The sequence below is a fragment of the Denticeps clupeoides genome, chromosome 11 (assembly GCF_900700375.1).
Source record: "Denticeps clupeoides chromosome 11, fDenClu1.1, whole genome shotgun sequence".
NCBI lineage: Eukaryota > Metazoa > Chordata > Actinopteri > Clupeiformes > Denticipitidae > Denticeps > Denticeps clupeoides.
The window spans coordinates 21004550-21020918 of record NC_041717.1 but is presented as its reverse complement, the minus strand read 5'-3'; the positions used below and the strand labels follow the sequence as shown (position 1 = coordinate 21020918).

The 16369-nt window shown below is 44.2% G+C and overlaps 2 protein-coding genes across 6 annotated transcripts in view; both read right to left on the bottom strand.

Annotated features, from left to right (window-relative positions):
* cltcl1 (clathrin, heavy chain-like 1) overlaps positions 1 to 1710 on the bottom strand; it is a 29311-nt gene extending 27601 nt beyond the window's left edge. For 4 of the 5 annotated variants that reach the window (XM_028997133.1, XM_028997135.1, XM_028997134.1 and 1 more), the window contains exon 1: positions 1385 to 1709. In XM_028997133.1, coding sequence (XP_028852966.1) covers positions 1385 to 1426 — 42 coding nt within the window. In that variant the 5' untranslated portion in view covers positions 1427 to 1709. Of the gene's footprint in view, positions 1 to 1384 lie in introns of all 5 variants that reach the window. The other variant, XM_028997137.1, reaches the window with a different exon arrangement.
* Positions 1711 to 1827: 117 nt separating this feature from the next.
* LOC114799689 (B-cell linker protein) lies at positions 1828 to 13570 on the bottom strand. Its single transcript, XM_028996489.1, has 19 exons — positions 13275 to 13570; positions 12174 to 12196; positions 11247 to 11281; positions 10870 to 10904; positions 10295 to 10388; positions 7744 to 7812; positions 7596 to 7631; positions 7431 to 7520; positions 7133 to 7161; positions 7022 to 7058; positions 6649 to 6721; positions 6547 to 6571; positions 6410 to 6440; positions 6025 to 6130; positions 5899 to 5933; positions 5406 to 5449; positions 4354 to 4437; positions 3455 to 3613; positions 1828 to 2067 (listed from the first exon to the last, which is right to left on the bottom strand). Exons 1-19 carry the CDS (start codon positions 13281 to 13283, stop codon positions 1951 to 1953), a joined length of 1131 nt encoding a protein of 376 aa, XP_028852322.1. The 5' UTR covers positions 13284 to 13570; the 3' UTR covers positions 1828 to 1950.
* Positions 13571 to 16369: the final 2799 nt, after the last annotated feature.

The following is a 16369-nucleotide window of genomic DNA, read 5'->3' as shown; positions in this document are numbered from 1 at the left end:
AACTGCAACGCACAGGGAGGACGTGGGGATTTTACTGCTTTTACCAAAACAAAGCCGCAGAGGAACAACGAAGGCCTGTTGTGGGAACAGCACCAGGCCTCAGGCCAGCCTCGCTACTGTAAATATGACCCCGCCTTAAACCCCCGGAAAACCTCACCACAGTAGTCGACGAACGCTATAAAAATCTCAGGATTCTACTTTTACGCAAAAGTGATCGTTTTTGTTTTTGTCATGTGAAACACTGCAGCACAGCATACGGTGACACAACGAAATGTGTCCTCTGCATTTAACCATCACCCTTGGTGAGCAGTGGGCAGCCATGAAGTGTGCGGGGACGGTTCAGGACTTGAACCCGCAACCTTCCAGCTACGAGAGGGCCACATTAGCAGCTAGAATCGCTGTTTCAATTCAAATTCGTTATGCATCCAAACCATAGTCATATTTACACATTCACGTAGATTTCCGCCCTCAGCATTAAACGTTGACGTCCCGACGCGACGGGCATGACGTCATCGGACTGAAGTCACGTGACCGACGCGGGTTCACGCTTCTTCATTCTGAGCGTTAATTAGACCACGATTAATTGCGAGGGCTGCTGTTTTCGAGACCGTGTGATGTCACGACGTCGTCAGGAACTAAACATTATCAAAAGAAGAGCTCTCTTAATAATAAAAATCCACGTGCATTGCTGCTTGCAATGAAAATACATCGAACACACGTGAATAAAACTGTAATATTGCCATGTTAGAAATACAGGTACCTTTACTGCATTACTGACTTGGGCACAGTTCTAGTAAATGAATAAAGTCACAGTAGATAATGGCAGAATGTTTTGGTGTGGAAACTGTGTGCCAGTTGAACCTGGTCCTGCCTGGAGCGATTTGATATTGGCCGTGTTCACTGCGTCAGAGGTGTTAAAATGGAAAAAAACGGAGACATGTCCCGTTCACGTAACTACTCCGGAGCGGTCGGGCCGTTTTATCGACGTTTTAGGCGGTTCTAGACAGTTTATCGACGTCTCCCAAGTTTCATGCGGTTTTCGGGGACGTTAAGGGACCGTCGCGCAACAGACGTGTCGTCGGTTGGGCGGAACCTGCCATCCCCTCGTCGCGGAGCGAGCGGCACGTTTCGCCGAGCGTCCCCGAGAGCCCCTCGCCGCAGCCGCCTCCAGAAGAATCCGTGGGGGGTCCATGAATCACCCGCGGCGGCCGGTGTCGCAATCGGCGCACTTTGGCGACGCTCCCCGCAGCATGCGTCGCGACCCTCCGGCGTTAGAGCAACTTCGCTCGCCGCGTTTTGGTCGCCCGGCTGCGCAGCTGTCTGCAAAGTTCGGCACCCGGATGTGAAATGGGGACTAATAACTGTTTATTACGCCCGTCATTACCTGCAGATGTTCCTGAAAGCGTATCGGCAGGATCTGGGCCATCGTGGAGCGCGGTGCGCCGCTGCGGGGACGGGGCAGGGGAGGTGGGGTACGCGGAGGAGCTTCTTCCAGCGATGCGGTGTCGATTAAAGGGAACAATGACGGTCACGACGGTAATTAAAAAAAAAATTATTCCCCGGGAGCGGCAATTAATAAGTGCGGCCGGGAGCGCGCCGCTGCCCACTCCTCTATCGCTCGGCCCCTCCCCCTTTTCTCCCTCTCTCTCTCTCTCTCTTTCACACACACACACTTTCACACACACTTCCGCTCGGAGAAGTAGACCCCGACTACCCGATCACCCGGATGTGGTTCACTGTCGTACCCCTCCGTCCCCCTGCACCCCGGCACCGCATCACGTGACCCGGCCCACTGCAGATCCTTGCTCGCACAGACATCAGCGGGGATTTTTTTTATCATTTTTTTATTTCAAATGTTTACAGAAAACAAGAAGCACGCCTCCAGATCCTGACAGTGAATATGTGTGTGTGTGTGTGTGTGTGTACAGGGCGTGATGCAGGGGCAGGCGGTCAGGGCCGAGCCGCCTGGGTGAGGTGGGCCGTGTGCTTGGCTTGGGTCTTGCTGTCGATCAGCAGAATGGGGTTGTCCTCGTGGTGGGAGATGATCTCCTGGAGGCTGGAGAACAGCTGGGAGGAGAATGGAGAGAAGTTGTGGCGGTCATATATACACACACACACACACACACACACACACAGATGTTTTTCGCTGCCAAGGTGCTGCTACTGATTACTCATATATGACCGCATACCTGTCCATACGCAGGGCTGCATCTTCAGGTATATATTCCCGCTACACACCCGCCTGTCCCATCTGAGATAATATTTTTATTGACTTACATTATCAGTCAAAAGTCTGGACGCCCCCTACTCTGCGGTGGTCATGGAGCCATTTTGAAGAAACATATTTCGTATTTGTTGTATGAGGAGAACTGTCGTCATCATCAAAAGCCGCCTGATGAGACGCTGATTAACATGAGTAGATGATGAGAAAGTGTTCAGTATAAAACCTTCAGGACTGTTGGAAAACTGTTGGAACCAAGATGGCGCCTCACCTTAGCCTTAACATTGCACTGCACTTTATGTACACTCTGTTTATAAGATTTAGATTTTTTGTCTATTTATTGTACTGCACAGTGTTCACCTAGACACTTATAGACATATGTACATTCGTACATATATTTATAACAGTATAAACATATTCTACAACTTGTACAATAACACTTACACACATCCTTGCACATTGTGGTTGTTGTTGTTGATGTTGTTGTCTTCTACTCTGTACTCGAGACAAACCATCAACCGGAATCAAATTCCTTGAATGTGCTTCCACATACTTGGCCAATAAACACGATTCTGATTGTCCAATTTAAGGTGGTGGAGAGAAGACGAGAGCGTGAAATGCTGCCATCGCAGCAGAACAGTGTTGCCAGATCCTACATGTTGAAGTACGGTGCCAGCAAATTAACATGATTGCACACACGCAACTTCCATTCTGACGTTTGCTCAGAAAATCTGCTTTAATAACATATATTATAATAAGCTGTGCACATTATAGTGTATAATGCAACTTGTACCAAAGCAGCTGAAGCACCACATTATGGGATCTGTAGTGTGTGCCATATCCGTGCTTCATATCGACGGGCCATTATAATTGATTTTGACTGGCTGTAGAGTTTACGTGAGACGACTGCACATAAACAAGCCAAGTATGAAAATAGAGATCTCTGCCCGGTACACTCTAACGAAATAACTTATCGTACATTGTGGGACTTTCGGAAATTATTGATCATATATTGTACAGAGGGTACAAATATGATGATTATTGTACGTCTGGCTACACTGTAGTAAAAGCTCTCTGCTTTGGAGACACGAAAAGGCCCATAATTTGCGTATTACATAAGCGCTTGTGTGTTGTTTCCAATGTAAAAAATGCAGGACGTAGAAAGGTCCATGTGTCCAGACGTTTGACTGGCTGTGTATGTCACCCTGTTATCTTGTCATAACCCCCTCTCACCTCTTCATTCTTCTTCCCCTCCTTCCCGAGCGCGTAGCTCTTTGTCGCCTCGATGTAGCGCACGGGTATGTTGTAGACCTTCTGCCTGTAGAGGACCACCAGGGTGTACGGCTGTCGGGCGTCGCTGGACGAGCTGCGGCGCACCAGAAAGGCGCCGTCCTGCGGACGGGTTCGTGTCACACAGCCGGGTCAATCAAACGTCCGGCTCTAGTACGTCTCTGCCCACACCCACTTCAGCAACGTCTACAAAACGCCTGGACGCCCCTTTTTTCGGAGGCCAAGATGGAGCCATTTTTTCTTTTTAAGACCCCTTTAAATGAAATTTAAGACCAACGTCACATCTTTCCTGGCATATGAACAAAATCTATTTTTTGTCCGTGAATAAATTTTTTTTAGTGCAGTAAACATTAACCAAACATCCTCACATTTCACAGGCATTTTCAGGGTGACACCCCGGTCACACCCGGTCAATAACTTCTCAAGGCCGTAGTTTCCAAATACAAAATTGAATGCCTTTTGAAGGTATTTGCTTTGTTCACTATAATCATCGGCATCATCAAAAGCCACTTGATGATGCTCATTAACATGAGTGAATAGTAGCCTAGTGGGTAACACACTCGCCTGTGAACCAGAAGACCCAGGTTCAAACCCCACTTACTACCATCGTGTCCCTGAGCAGGACACTTAACCCTGAGTGTCTCCAGGGGGGGACTGTCCCTGTACATACTGATTGTAAGACGCTCTGGATAAGGGCGTCTGGTAAATGCTGTAAATGTAAATGAATGATAAGAAAGCTGAAAGCTGGGGCGCGTTCTCGCCATCACACTCGCTGCTGGTGACGTTACTCAGCCGGAGTCAGCACTACTTCTCTTTTACACAAGGCCACGGCGCTCACTGACTTTGCTGATCCTCAGTAGAAGCTCCTCTGCTGCTCTGCGGTCACACTTTCCAGCGAACCACTCCCTTCCCTCCAGTCCGACCTCCTGGGAAACGGCAATCAGCACATCAGCCGACCAATCACAGCTCAGCAATAACATTCATCCGCAGTCATTCTTTCAAACTAAATTCTGACTAAATAATAAAGAGGGAACAAACTATTCTGTATCAGCAACACACACACACACACACTCACACACACACACACACACACACACTCACACACAATTTCCTTCCTATGGAGGAAATCAGCACATCATCCGACCAATCACAGCTCAGCAATAACATTCATCCGCAGTCATTCTTTCAAACTAAATTCTGACTAAATAATAAAGAGGGAACAAATAATTATGTATCAACAACACACACACACACACACTCACACACACACACACACTCACACACAATTTCCTTCCTATGGAGGAAATCAGCACATCATCCGACCAATCACAGCTCAGCAATAACATTCATCCGCAGTCATTCTTTCAAACTAAATTCTGACTAAATAATAAAGAGGGAACAAACTATTCTGTATCAGCAACACACACACACACACTCACACACACACACAATTTCCTTCCTATGGAGGAAATCAGCACATCATCCGACCAATCACAGCTCAGCAATAACATTCATCCGCAGTCATTCTTTCAAACTAAATTCTGACTAAATACTAAAGAGGGAACAAATAATTATGTATCAACAACACACACACACACACACACACACACACACACACACAATTTCCTTCCTATGGAGGAAATCAGCACATCATCCGACCAATCACAGCTCAGCAATAACATTCATCCGCAGTTATTCTTTCAAACTAAATTCTGACTAAACACTAAAGAGGGAACAAATAATTATGTATCAACAACACACACACACACACACTCACACACAATTTCCTTCCTATGGAGGAAATCAGCACATCATCTGACCAATCACAGCTCAGTAATAACATTCATTCACTAGCAATAACACACACACAGTCACACAAAAAAGTTTGTTGTACCTCACTTCCTTTTTGTCCAGTCATCTTTGGACCACAAGGGGGCACTAGACAAAAAGAAAAAGAAACATGATTGACGCTCCAGACATTCATTACATGACTTATACAAAAATGAAAGAAAATGAATAACAAAAGCTTTCTTTATTGCTGTAAAATAAATTTAAATGACAAATTAGGCAGTGAGAAGTACTGAGTTCTTGAGAGTGATTTACAGGAGCAGGAATAGCTGAGAAGTTGCTGAGTTGGACAGGAGAAATAAACTTCCACCCCTCAGAACAACCCAGGCAACATCACAGGTCCGAGGCGCACAGTTTGTACAGAACCTGTATGAAATATCCACCAGGCCGCTGACTGAGGGGTGGAAGTCCACACTTCATCTACGAGATCAGGTCCATAAACCAAGAGAAGTCAAGCGAGGGAACCAGAAAATGGGCCAAACCCCAGCACTGCGCCGTATAGGACACGGAGACGCTGGCGCAGAAAAGGGCTCCCTCACCTGAACCACCATCCACAGAGACCGGAAGAGGCAAACTGGAACACAAGGGTCACAAGGTCAGGACAGCTTCTACTCTTAGTGGGGACGTGTCACCGTCCTCGGGAAGGAAAAGAGAACGTGACCTACCCAGGCTTTGGCTCTTTTACGGTGCATGGCAGCGGGGGCTTCATCATGGGGGTGGGCGGAGGCAGTTTTGTAGGAAAGGAGGATCTTCGAGACTCGGCTGGGACGACTGGAGATGCATGTTAAATAAACGAACAGAATTAAAATATTCTCGTGCAGGAGCTTTACGTCTACTCGTCTCAATGAATTTAATATTAATAGTCCGTCATAGTTTTTCCAACTAAGCGCGGGGGATATTCAGTGCATGAAACAAGCCTGTTCCTCAGGCTGACAGCGAGCGTGGGTGAAAGCCCGTCTGGTTTAGCGTATGTGTGCACGTGTGTATGAAGACTGTGCTTGTGATGGCTGGATCAGTGCTGAAGATGCAAGCGTGAGAAGGAATGCAAACCTGTCCTCCCCTCCATTACAGGCAGCGTGCTCTGAAAAAAACCCCACAGCAGTCTGGATCAGTTAAGGTATTACACGCACACACACACACACACACACACACACACACACACACAGCAAGTTTTGTAAAGAACTCACCGATCTTGGTATTGGAGGCTTCATTCTGCAGTGAAACGCAATTATTCATAAAATTCACACAATTTCTAATGTTCAAAAGTGAATACAACACAGAATACGTACAGAGTAGGTAGAGGCATCATGGCTTTTGGAGATGGGGGCAGTGGCATGGGCCCACGGTTCGTGGGGAGGCTTGCTGAGACACAACAGAGAACAAAACCGGCATTCATGTTCACGAGTGGAAATATATCAATAAACTGAAAATCGGTAGATTCCCGGTAGAAACCAGTAAGTCCAAGGAACGAGGAGAACAAAGAGCCATGTAAAGCTTGGCATGAACGCAGCATGAACACTGAAGGTCGTCCAGGTCATCGAAGGTCATCCAGCAACCGAGCGATCGGAAACTTCTGACTTTTATAACAATTTACTGAATAAATAATACATCGTCAGAACAACATATGTTTAAAAAGCCCAGTCAGGGCGTGCGTGATCGAACCTGCCGTTGGCTCCAGGTACAGCTCATCGCGTTCGTCCTAGAGAGGGGAATAAACGTGGTGTCACTGCACAGCGTCTATGACACAAGCAGCGGCTCTGCTAAAAAACCGACCTGGTCTTCGTTTGGGTCCAAATACACATCTGGGATTTAAGAAGGGAAGCATAGAAGGTTAAAACAGCCGATGTGTACGGGTTTATATTATATATACACACATGTGGGTATATATAAAACCTTATATACATTTTTTATTTGCCTCTTGTAATCAACTGACAATTAAAAGTATATAAATATATAAATATTTTTTCGAATAAATCTTGATTATATAGATTATTCAGATTATTGATCATGTTCATAGCTGCTGTGAGTTCTAATGCAGCATGCCGTACAGAAGTAGGTGCAGCCTCATTACCTTCCTCCTGATTGGCTGGAGGGGGCGGTATGGCAGGGGGCTGCTTGGAGGCCTTTTTTCCAGGCTTCTCCTTACGATCCACCTCAGGAGCTGAAGGGAGAGAAGAGCATTGTGGGAAACTGAAGATGTGTCCCCCCTCTGGTGGTGGCCTGTGTGAACGCTTACGCTTGCAGGTGGGATCCACGTGTGGAAGGAGCTCAGCTCTCTGTGGGCCAGAAGGAGGGACGTTGAGAAGAAATGATGACACAGAGGAGGAAGAATGAGGAAAAACGTGGGCATAGAGAGAGAGAGGTAGAGAGAGAGAAAGGCCTACTGTGTTCTTGGCTGGCCGGGGGGGGTGGCATGGCCTGCCTGTTATTAACAGCAGGGCTCGAACTCCGGTCTGCGAAACATTAATACGGATCAATCCTTAACCACTCCATCCACTAACAAACACAAACAAGACTGTGGAACATGCTGAGAAAACGCTGTAGTCTCTAGGGCTGTTGAAATGAATCTCATAATCGATGCATCGCGGTGCAGACGTGGACGATTTACGCATTGACAATACTTGTTGATTCTCTGGCGGCGGTACTAAAATTTGAGTTAAAAAAAGTTCCAGTCGTTCAAAATGACCACAATCCGAACAGCATACGCGTTTTTGCTGCATTCAACTGACCCTGTTTAACATCAGTCGGGATTTCGAACATTGCATTCAGCGTTTATTGGACACCAACAGAACACGCGCATGTCGACACTTCGAAAAAAAAGTGTCGGCGTTCAGTCCGCCGCGCTCACCTGACACCATGACCAGGGTCTTTACAATGGTATAAAAACGGCTCTATGGTCTCATTTATCGGGCCCCCATCCGGCCTCCAGCGGGTCCTAAAATAAGCACGACTCTGAAACCTGCTTCATCTACCTTCTGTCCTCCTTCATCTTCATTTCGCTCTGTTTATTGGCTCTGCGCCTTGTTGTACAGTCTTATTGTCATTTCAGCTATATACGTGTTAGACGCTACATAGTGAACACGGTGCTACATGTAACATTTGAACGATTAGACAAAGTTACATACTGACATAAAGTGCACGTGTGCGACACCGACAAACTGGGGTACATGAGGTGCAAACAGGGGACGCAGGCAGCGCACCAAAAAACAATGAGACATTTACATTTACAGCATTTACCAGATGCCCTTATCCAGAGCGACTTACAATCAGTAGTTACAGGGACAGCCCCCCCCTGGAGACACTCAGGGGAGACGATGGTAGTAAGCGGGGTTTGGTAGTAGCCCAGTGGGTAACACACTCGCCTATGAACCAGAAGACCCGGGTTCGAATCCCACTTACTACCATTGTGTCCCTGAGCAAGACACTTAACCCTATGTTGCTCCAGGGGGACTGTCCCTGTAACTACTGATTGTAAGTCGCTCTGGATAAGGGCGTCTGGTAAATGCTGTAAATGTAAATGTAAATGTTTGAACCCGGGTCTTCTGGTTCGCAGGCGAGTGTGTTACCCGCTTGGCTACTAGCACACAGACAGCTCTAAACCAGTGGGCACAGACCAGTGGGCACATTTGTCTCTAAGGTGTTGTGGCATAAATAGTACTTCATGGTCAACTGAATGCAGAGCAACAGGGTCTTGTGGTGTCAAAAAAAGACACGCGCAAGACGTCAGCTACGAGGTGCCATTTGCTATATCTGCTTTCATGCTAAAAATCATCTTATCTGTGTTGCTTGGAGGGGTCAAATGTTACCAGGTTGCAACAGAAAAGCAGAATAATGACACCTGCCATCATAAAATGACACAACTTTTTCTATATTTTTAAGGCAATGAAATACATTTATTCAACTTAGGTGACTATGGTGACTATGGTGTGTGTATATTTACATTTACAGCACTTATCAGACGCCCTTATCCACAGTGACTTCAATAGTTACAGGGACAGTTTCCCCCCTGGAGCAACTTAGGATTTGAACCTGGGTCTTCTGTTTCATAGGCGAGTATGTTACCCACTAGGCTACTACCACCCTACTGTACTGATAATGGTGAGTGTAGGTGGAGTGTGTGTGTGTGTGTGTGTGTGCACGAGTTGCCCCAAGTAGACCCCAATATGTTTGTTGGTCCACTTTAAATAAAATGTTTTTTTTCTTTGGGGACATGGCACATTGGTTGCTGCTCTTGTGCTCCCTGCCTTCATGCCTTCATTTTGGCAGCCCTGATTTTAATATTATAACTTTGTAACTATAACAGTTACACGGGCTTCCTCTTCCTGTTCTGGTCGGGATAAATTCCCCTTTGTTCTCCCTGGTATAAAAGGCCTTTTTACGCAGCGTTTCCTTGTCTTACGTTCTGCATCATAGGCTGATATTCCTCTTCCTGCTTTGGGCCGTTCGTTTGCTCTGAGCTTTCACACGTCGTCTTTATGTCGCTCTTAAAATAATCGCGGCAGAATACTGAATATGCTGCATTAACGCTTTCAGTAACGATTTCTGTTACAGTATCAGCTTCGGACGATGGACTCATAGCACCGTTTACAGACAGTAGGTACCTGGTGCAGGGGGAAGGATTCTTTAGCTGCTGGCGTGATGAATCGCTTCCCCTACAGGGTCCAATTCAATTATAAGAAAGTGGATTTGGTTACTTAATTGCACTATTTTATAACTATATAATAAATGATATATGTATTTTTAATTGTTATATATAGTTAAAAGACTTGTTAGAAGTACCATTATCACAGCAGACCAATATTTTGCTGGTTTTCCTAAAATCTGATCATGTGCCTGATGTTGAAAAATGCCTGGACACACCCAACCCTCCAAAATAGAAACGGCAATTCGTAGTTCAGGGTTGAGAGAGGAAACCCAAAAATTTAATTTTTTTACCCAGGTAGACGTTCTCTTCCACTGGTTTAGAAGTCATTGGCCTTATGGGAATCTCACAGGGCGGAGCCTCGTATGTGTCACTGTCCTCCTCGTCCTGAACACACACACACACAAATCAGAAAGTCGTCCTTTCTGCCGTTCGACTGCAGTTTAATATCACCGATTTACTTTTGTAAGTAAAAGCGGCGTGATGAAAGATTCCAAATTATTTATTTCATTACCTTTTACCTGAAAGGAACTGAGAAACATTCACACACACACACACACACACACAAATTATCATTATCTGTTCCCAATAAGGAAAGAGGAAGTGACAGCAGAACCATCTCCACAGGCAACAGGAAGTCTAATACTCGCCTGATGGGGATTATAGCAACACACAGATCTAGTGTGTGTGTGTGTGTGTGTGTGTGTGTTTAACTGGATGAATCAACATCTACTTCTTTATTTTCTTCCTAATATTCATTTGCCAGTCAAAACACAACATTTTGTGTTTTCCTGAACTAAGACCGAGGTAGAAATAGCACATGACTCGGCATGAGTGTGTTCTCAGTAAAGATAGAGGAAGAACTTACAAATTCATTGTCAGGCCACCCATAAGTAGTGTTGTCTGAAATAGAGCAGAAATAAAAGTGACATGCAACTTCCTTTTACGTATTCTGCATAAAATACCGCATGATGAGCTGCTTAACAACCAAACCCCACCATAAAGCAAAATATGAAAATATTCACTTCCTTTGGGGTGAATTGGAGGCTTCATATATAAAAAGCCAACTTCCGTGTGGATCATGATGTTCCACATTATACACACAGGAGCGCCTTTTCCAGACTGGTTTGACTAACAAATGGCTTTATGGTTTGAGGAGTCAGCGGCGAAAAAGCGTTTGAATCCAATCCGAACCGTTTCTTCTCCTCCTATTAAGAAAACCGCACCGCTTCTCTCACAACTCACCTGATCTCTTGGGAGGAGCAGGGGGCGCGTTATGTCTGCAGAAATGAGCAGATTTTTAATCATGTTTACTGACAACACAGACAGACGTGGCCCTGAAAACGTATTACATTTTTTCTGTAAAACTATGTTTGACCTTGAAAAACACACTTTCTCCTGGAACTATACTTTCCCATCAAAAATGTACATGTCTAACATGTAGTATCCTTATAGAAAATTTGAACTTTCATGTGTTTTTAGCTTTGTTTCTGTAAAACTATGTTTGACCTTGAACGGAGTGCTTTAAAGTGATTTTCAGCGCGTGTAAGGTAAAAAAGCTGATTCCGGACAGCGCATTCTAATCTTTTTAATACTTTTTCTCTCTTACAACATAGAAACTTCATTTCCAACACAGAAAGTTGGAGAATTCAGCATGTCTCATGTGTTTTGTGCAAAAACACGTTTGACCTTGAAAAAGTATCTTTTGATAAAACCTTTTCACATCAATTTTAAACATCTAACACTTTGAAATACATAAGAACATCCCAAACTAAAAGGAGAAATAAAGAAATTTAGAAATTTCATGTGTTTTGGCCTGGTCTTGTGACGCTCTGGGCCATACTTTTTCACGAACGGGGCGCGTCACATATTGACAGGAGGGGCCTTTAAATCATCCAGCCGTCAATCATGCCCTCAGGCTCCTCCCCTTTTCAAGACAGAAAAGTGCCGGATGGGGAGAGGTGGAAATACAAGTCTCTGGGCCTTATTTCACTGATTTGAGGTGATTTTAAGGTGATCCTTGCAATACAAGTTTTTTTTATGAAATGGGGTGCACTGTCAGTGTTTTCTGAACTTACTGAGTTTTATTTTCAAGACATACCTCTGAATAAATAGATAGGACTGAGACAATAGCGCCCGAATATAAAAGTGAAGAAATGAAAATCCTCTTACCGGCTCTTCACCTTAAAAAAGCTCTGTGGGGAAGAAAGTGGAAAGACGCTGTTAGCAGCTCACGTGGAGCGCAGTCCATTAGACCGTCGCTGACATGCTGAGGGTGGCGGCCCACGGGACCTAAATACAGACCTCCCATTTCCCCTCGCCACCGACCCGGCGGTTTATTTACAACTGGTGGCCTTCTCCTTTCTAAAAAAACAAAAAGGAGAATGACCTGCATCTAAACTGTGCTACAAGTTGTCCAGGACCACCAAGCCCGTGTCCCATGTTCACACCTTCCTGCACATTTCAGGTGGCCCAGATGCTCTAAAAGTCCCGCCTATATCGTTTATACAGGACCCGCTGTAGGCCGCACCCGCCGTGGAATCATATGGAAGGCAACATTTGCCCCACATCTGGTCACCCCGTTGAAGAGGAAGCGCCTCGTCGGAGATCTACTTTCTGGGCCTTCGGTAGCGGGACCTTTAAGCCCGGTGAGATCTGGGGTGAGCATCGCTCTGCAACACACGCACCAAAACGAGATTCCCGTCCCATAAACGCAGGTCGCCGTGGGCAACCGGAGACACCGCAGGAAAAGGGGGAACTTGCTGGCACTCCAGTGTCCCTCTGAAACATGTGCTGACTTATCTGACGTCACGGTTTTAACACCTTCCCCATCTTACAACAGAAAAGCGTCTGGCTTCAACCATGACATGACATCCAGAGAAATATTACAATCAAAATGGATAAGAAGTCTAAAAAAAAAAAAAAACATTTTGAAATAAATGCTGATCTTTTGGAATAGAAACTGCTGAAATTAAATATAATCAACCTCTTCATTCATAAGGTTATTAACTTCATTTATTTTTTTTTACAGGTTTTAATCAGGTTTTAATGAATTACCCACAAATCAGGGCTGTTTCTTAAACCAGAAGTGGAAACGTTCGATACTGAAAGTAGAAATATAGTCTCTGGCAGGACAGCCTTCGATAACTAAGATCGTTCGATCTGGACCGAGGAGACTTTAAAACGAATAACACTTTACGAGCCTTCCCGGCTTTAATTTAACCTCTTGTGGATTTAAAAGGAAAAGCGTAAAAATGTGTATAAATGTTTTACCATGGTCATTGTTCCTCGTCGGGAAATCGCGCTGCTGCCGCCGTCGCCGCCGCCGCCGCAGAGATGCAAATCCCGGGCCGCCTGCGCCCCTCCTCGCCACCCCGTTATCTGTCCCCGCGTCCCCGGAGGGACCGGCCAGTCACCTCAACCCAACGCGACGGCGGGCTTCGAACATGGCACTTCTGGCTATAACACGTTCGGTCCAGCTGGTATTTATTTAGGATGATAATGTTTTATCATGCTTGCACGGTATTTTTTTTTATAAGTGAGGAAGACCTCGGCGCCTTCGTCGCTGTCGCGTCATTTGCATTGCAAACGAAGGTTCCCGACACGACGTTCCCGAAACACTGACATCAGGTGGTGAAGAGGGGATTTCAATTTCCACACGAGTCGAATTATTAAAAAAAAAAAAAAAAAAAAAAGACCTTATCGCTGCTTTTGTAAAAAAAAAAAAAAATCGAATGAGTGATATTGTTCTGTCACGGTGTAAAATATATGCTGACATGTGCAGAACGAGTGTGGTTTGTATTTGCGTGGCCTTTACTCCGGTTTGAGTTGGGTGTGGAGCATCTCAGGCATCTTCAGAGAAGCTCCTCCGAGCCACACGTGGTCTGGTGATGTGTGAAGAATTCCAAATTCCCCGGCGTTCCAACAGCATTCCGGCTGAATATTGTCAACTTGATTAACCTGTACAACACACACACACACACACACACACACACACACACACACACACACACACACAACATGACCTAGACACCAAACACAATCTTTAAAATAGACAAATGTTTTACTCTCTCGCCATTTCACTATCACTCAGATATTTAATATTACAATTTTTTAACATAAAACCCAATGCCTGCTAAAATCGAGGGGTGAGAACAACATATAAAATATAAGTGACACTTTTGGCAAAATTGAGATATACCTGTCAAAATAAAAGCTCTTGATCGTCTCTTTCTCCTGGCAAAATGATCTGAATAAATATGTAATAATTATAAAGTAAAAAAAAAAAAGCAGTTGCTGCCAAAAGTTTGAAGTTGAAAAATGTTTTTGAGTAAAATATATTCAGGGTATATTCAGTCATCCATGTGTTTGAATGAGCTCTATGAAAACATAGTCACCCCTTCAGCTGCGTTCCCGGGCAGTCACCCCGGAATAGTGACAATTTCTGTAGACATGCAGCAGTGCTGGTTCTGCAAGTCTCTGAAATTCAAGCCCTTTTTATTTTATTTTTTTATTTTATTGCCACATCAGGTGTCCCGCTGTTATGTGATATTTTTATCCCCTAGATACAACATGAATAATTTAGATGAAGAGATGCAGGATATATTACATTAAACTGAGAGGTGGTTTTGGGGATTTTACATTTGGTTAAACTGTGTGAATTTTTCGTTGTACTGTGGGAGGAAACCAATGAGCCCAGAGCAGGACAAATTCACTTTGGAGGTCCAAGCAAAAATGGACCTGGTAGGCCAGACCAGTACCAGTGCCACACCCTGCTGTTTAAGTGATTATGTCTGGATTTACACCTTTGCAGGTTTGAAAAGATTAATGGATTTACTTGAAATAAAGTAAAAAAAAAAAAAAAATTCAGACATGCATTTATTTGAATTATTTGAAAGGAAACAAAATAAATATGTGTTTTTTCAGTATTTATGTATATATACATACAAATATACATACACACACACATTTATTTATTTGTTCATATACCCCAAAAATGTTTCAAAACTGACCTGTAAACTGTGCGACATTGTTGTCCATACCCCATAACTTTATGTCAGTATGTCAATGACAATAAAGGCATAACTAAATATTCAGACATTACACAGCAACCTAAAAACAACAGAATACAACCTAGCTCCATAATACTCAATAAATATTTCTAATAAATAAGTAATTCCTTAGTCCTTCATTACTATTTACTCCATATTATTACTGTGCATACAAAGTGTCATATCCAAAGTCACATATTAACATGACATATTAACATATATTTCATATTATATTTATGTTTAAAAGATCTGGTCAAATCCATCTGTTTGTGAACCAGGCTGTCTGGTCTAACTTGTTTTGTGGTCAAATTTTCATGTCAGTGAACAAACGTCTCTAATTTGAACAGAAAATGCACATTTAATTAATAAAAACTGAACCACAGTCACTTGTAATTTTACATGCATATATTTATCGTAATATTTAGAATAGTATTAAAATATGAATATATGTGAACGTGTGCTCTAATGGAGACATGGTCAGTGGTTTTAGTGCCAAAACCCACACAAGTCAGGTGCAGCTCCGGATGCTTGGGGCATTCCTGGCGGCCTGCTGAGAACCTGCAGAGGTGTGTGGGTGGGATTCTCTGGGTGTGTCTGGACCTTTGTGCACATTCACAACCTCCACACAGACAGGCTATAAAGAGGAGGAATTCCAGGTCACTTTCTGTCGGAAGGATGGCGCTCCGGGCTGCTCTCGTGGTGGCTGCCCTCTTCCACGCCGTGAGTGGACAAGGAATCCTGCTGCTAGGTGAGGAGGCTGTGGACAATGCTGGGCATTGCTTTACTTGGCACATCATGTCTCTGGATTCATGCGTTATGAACTGATGGCTAATGATGTGGATGCAGAAATTGGTATTATTTATATGTCGGCAAATGAACCCTTTTATTGGATCTCAGGCTTTGAGATGTATTACTTTCATGTCACAGTTCCTCTTGAAATCAGTGAGGAGTCTCAAATTCAGATGTGTCCACCTTCCCGCTGGGTCATAGTTAGTAATTGTTTTCATTTGTGTTCCAGATTTTTTCAATTTCACAGAGCGCCTCATCACTGATGGTACGTGTGTAAATCTCAAACTGTTTCTGAGAAAATGTGTTAATGCGTCACTTATCAATCACTAACGCATGATACTCAGGGTCATGACACTTTTAACGCTCTATTCCACATGGTATAACCGGCCTTAATTTTCTCGATTTTGTTTTTTAGTGGATCTGCCATTCAACAGCAGGTAATGTTTGTCCAGATAATCTTGTCCAATGCTTCCCGTGGCTTCTGTCCTTCTGAAACTCTTTCATTTTTCCTTGTCCCCAGCATAATTG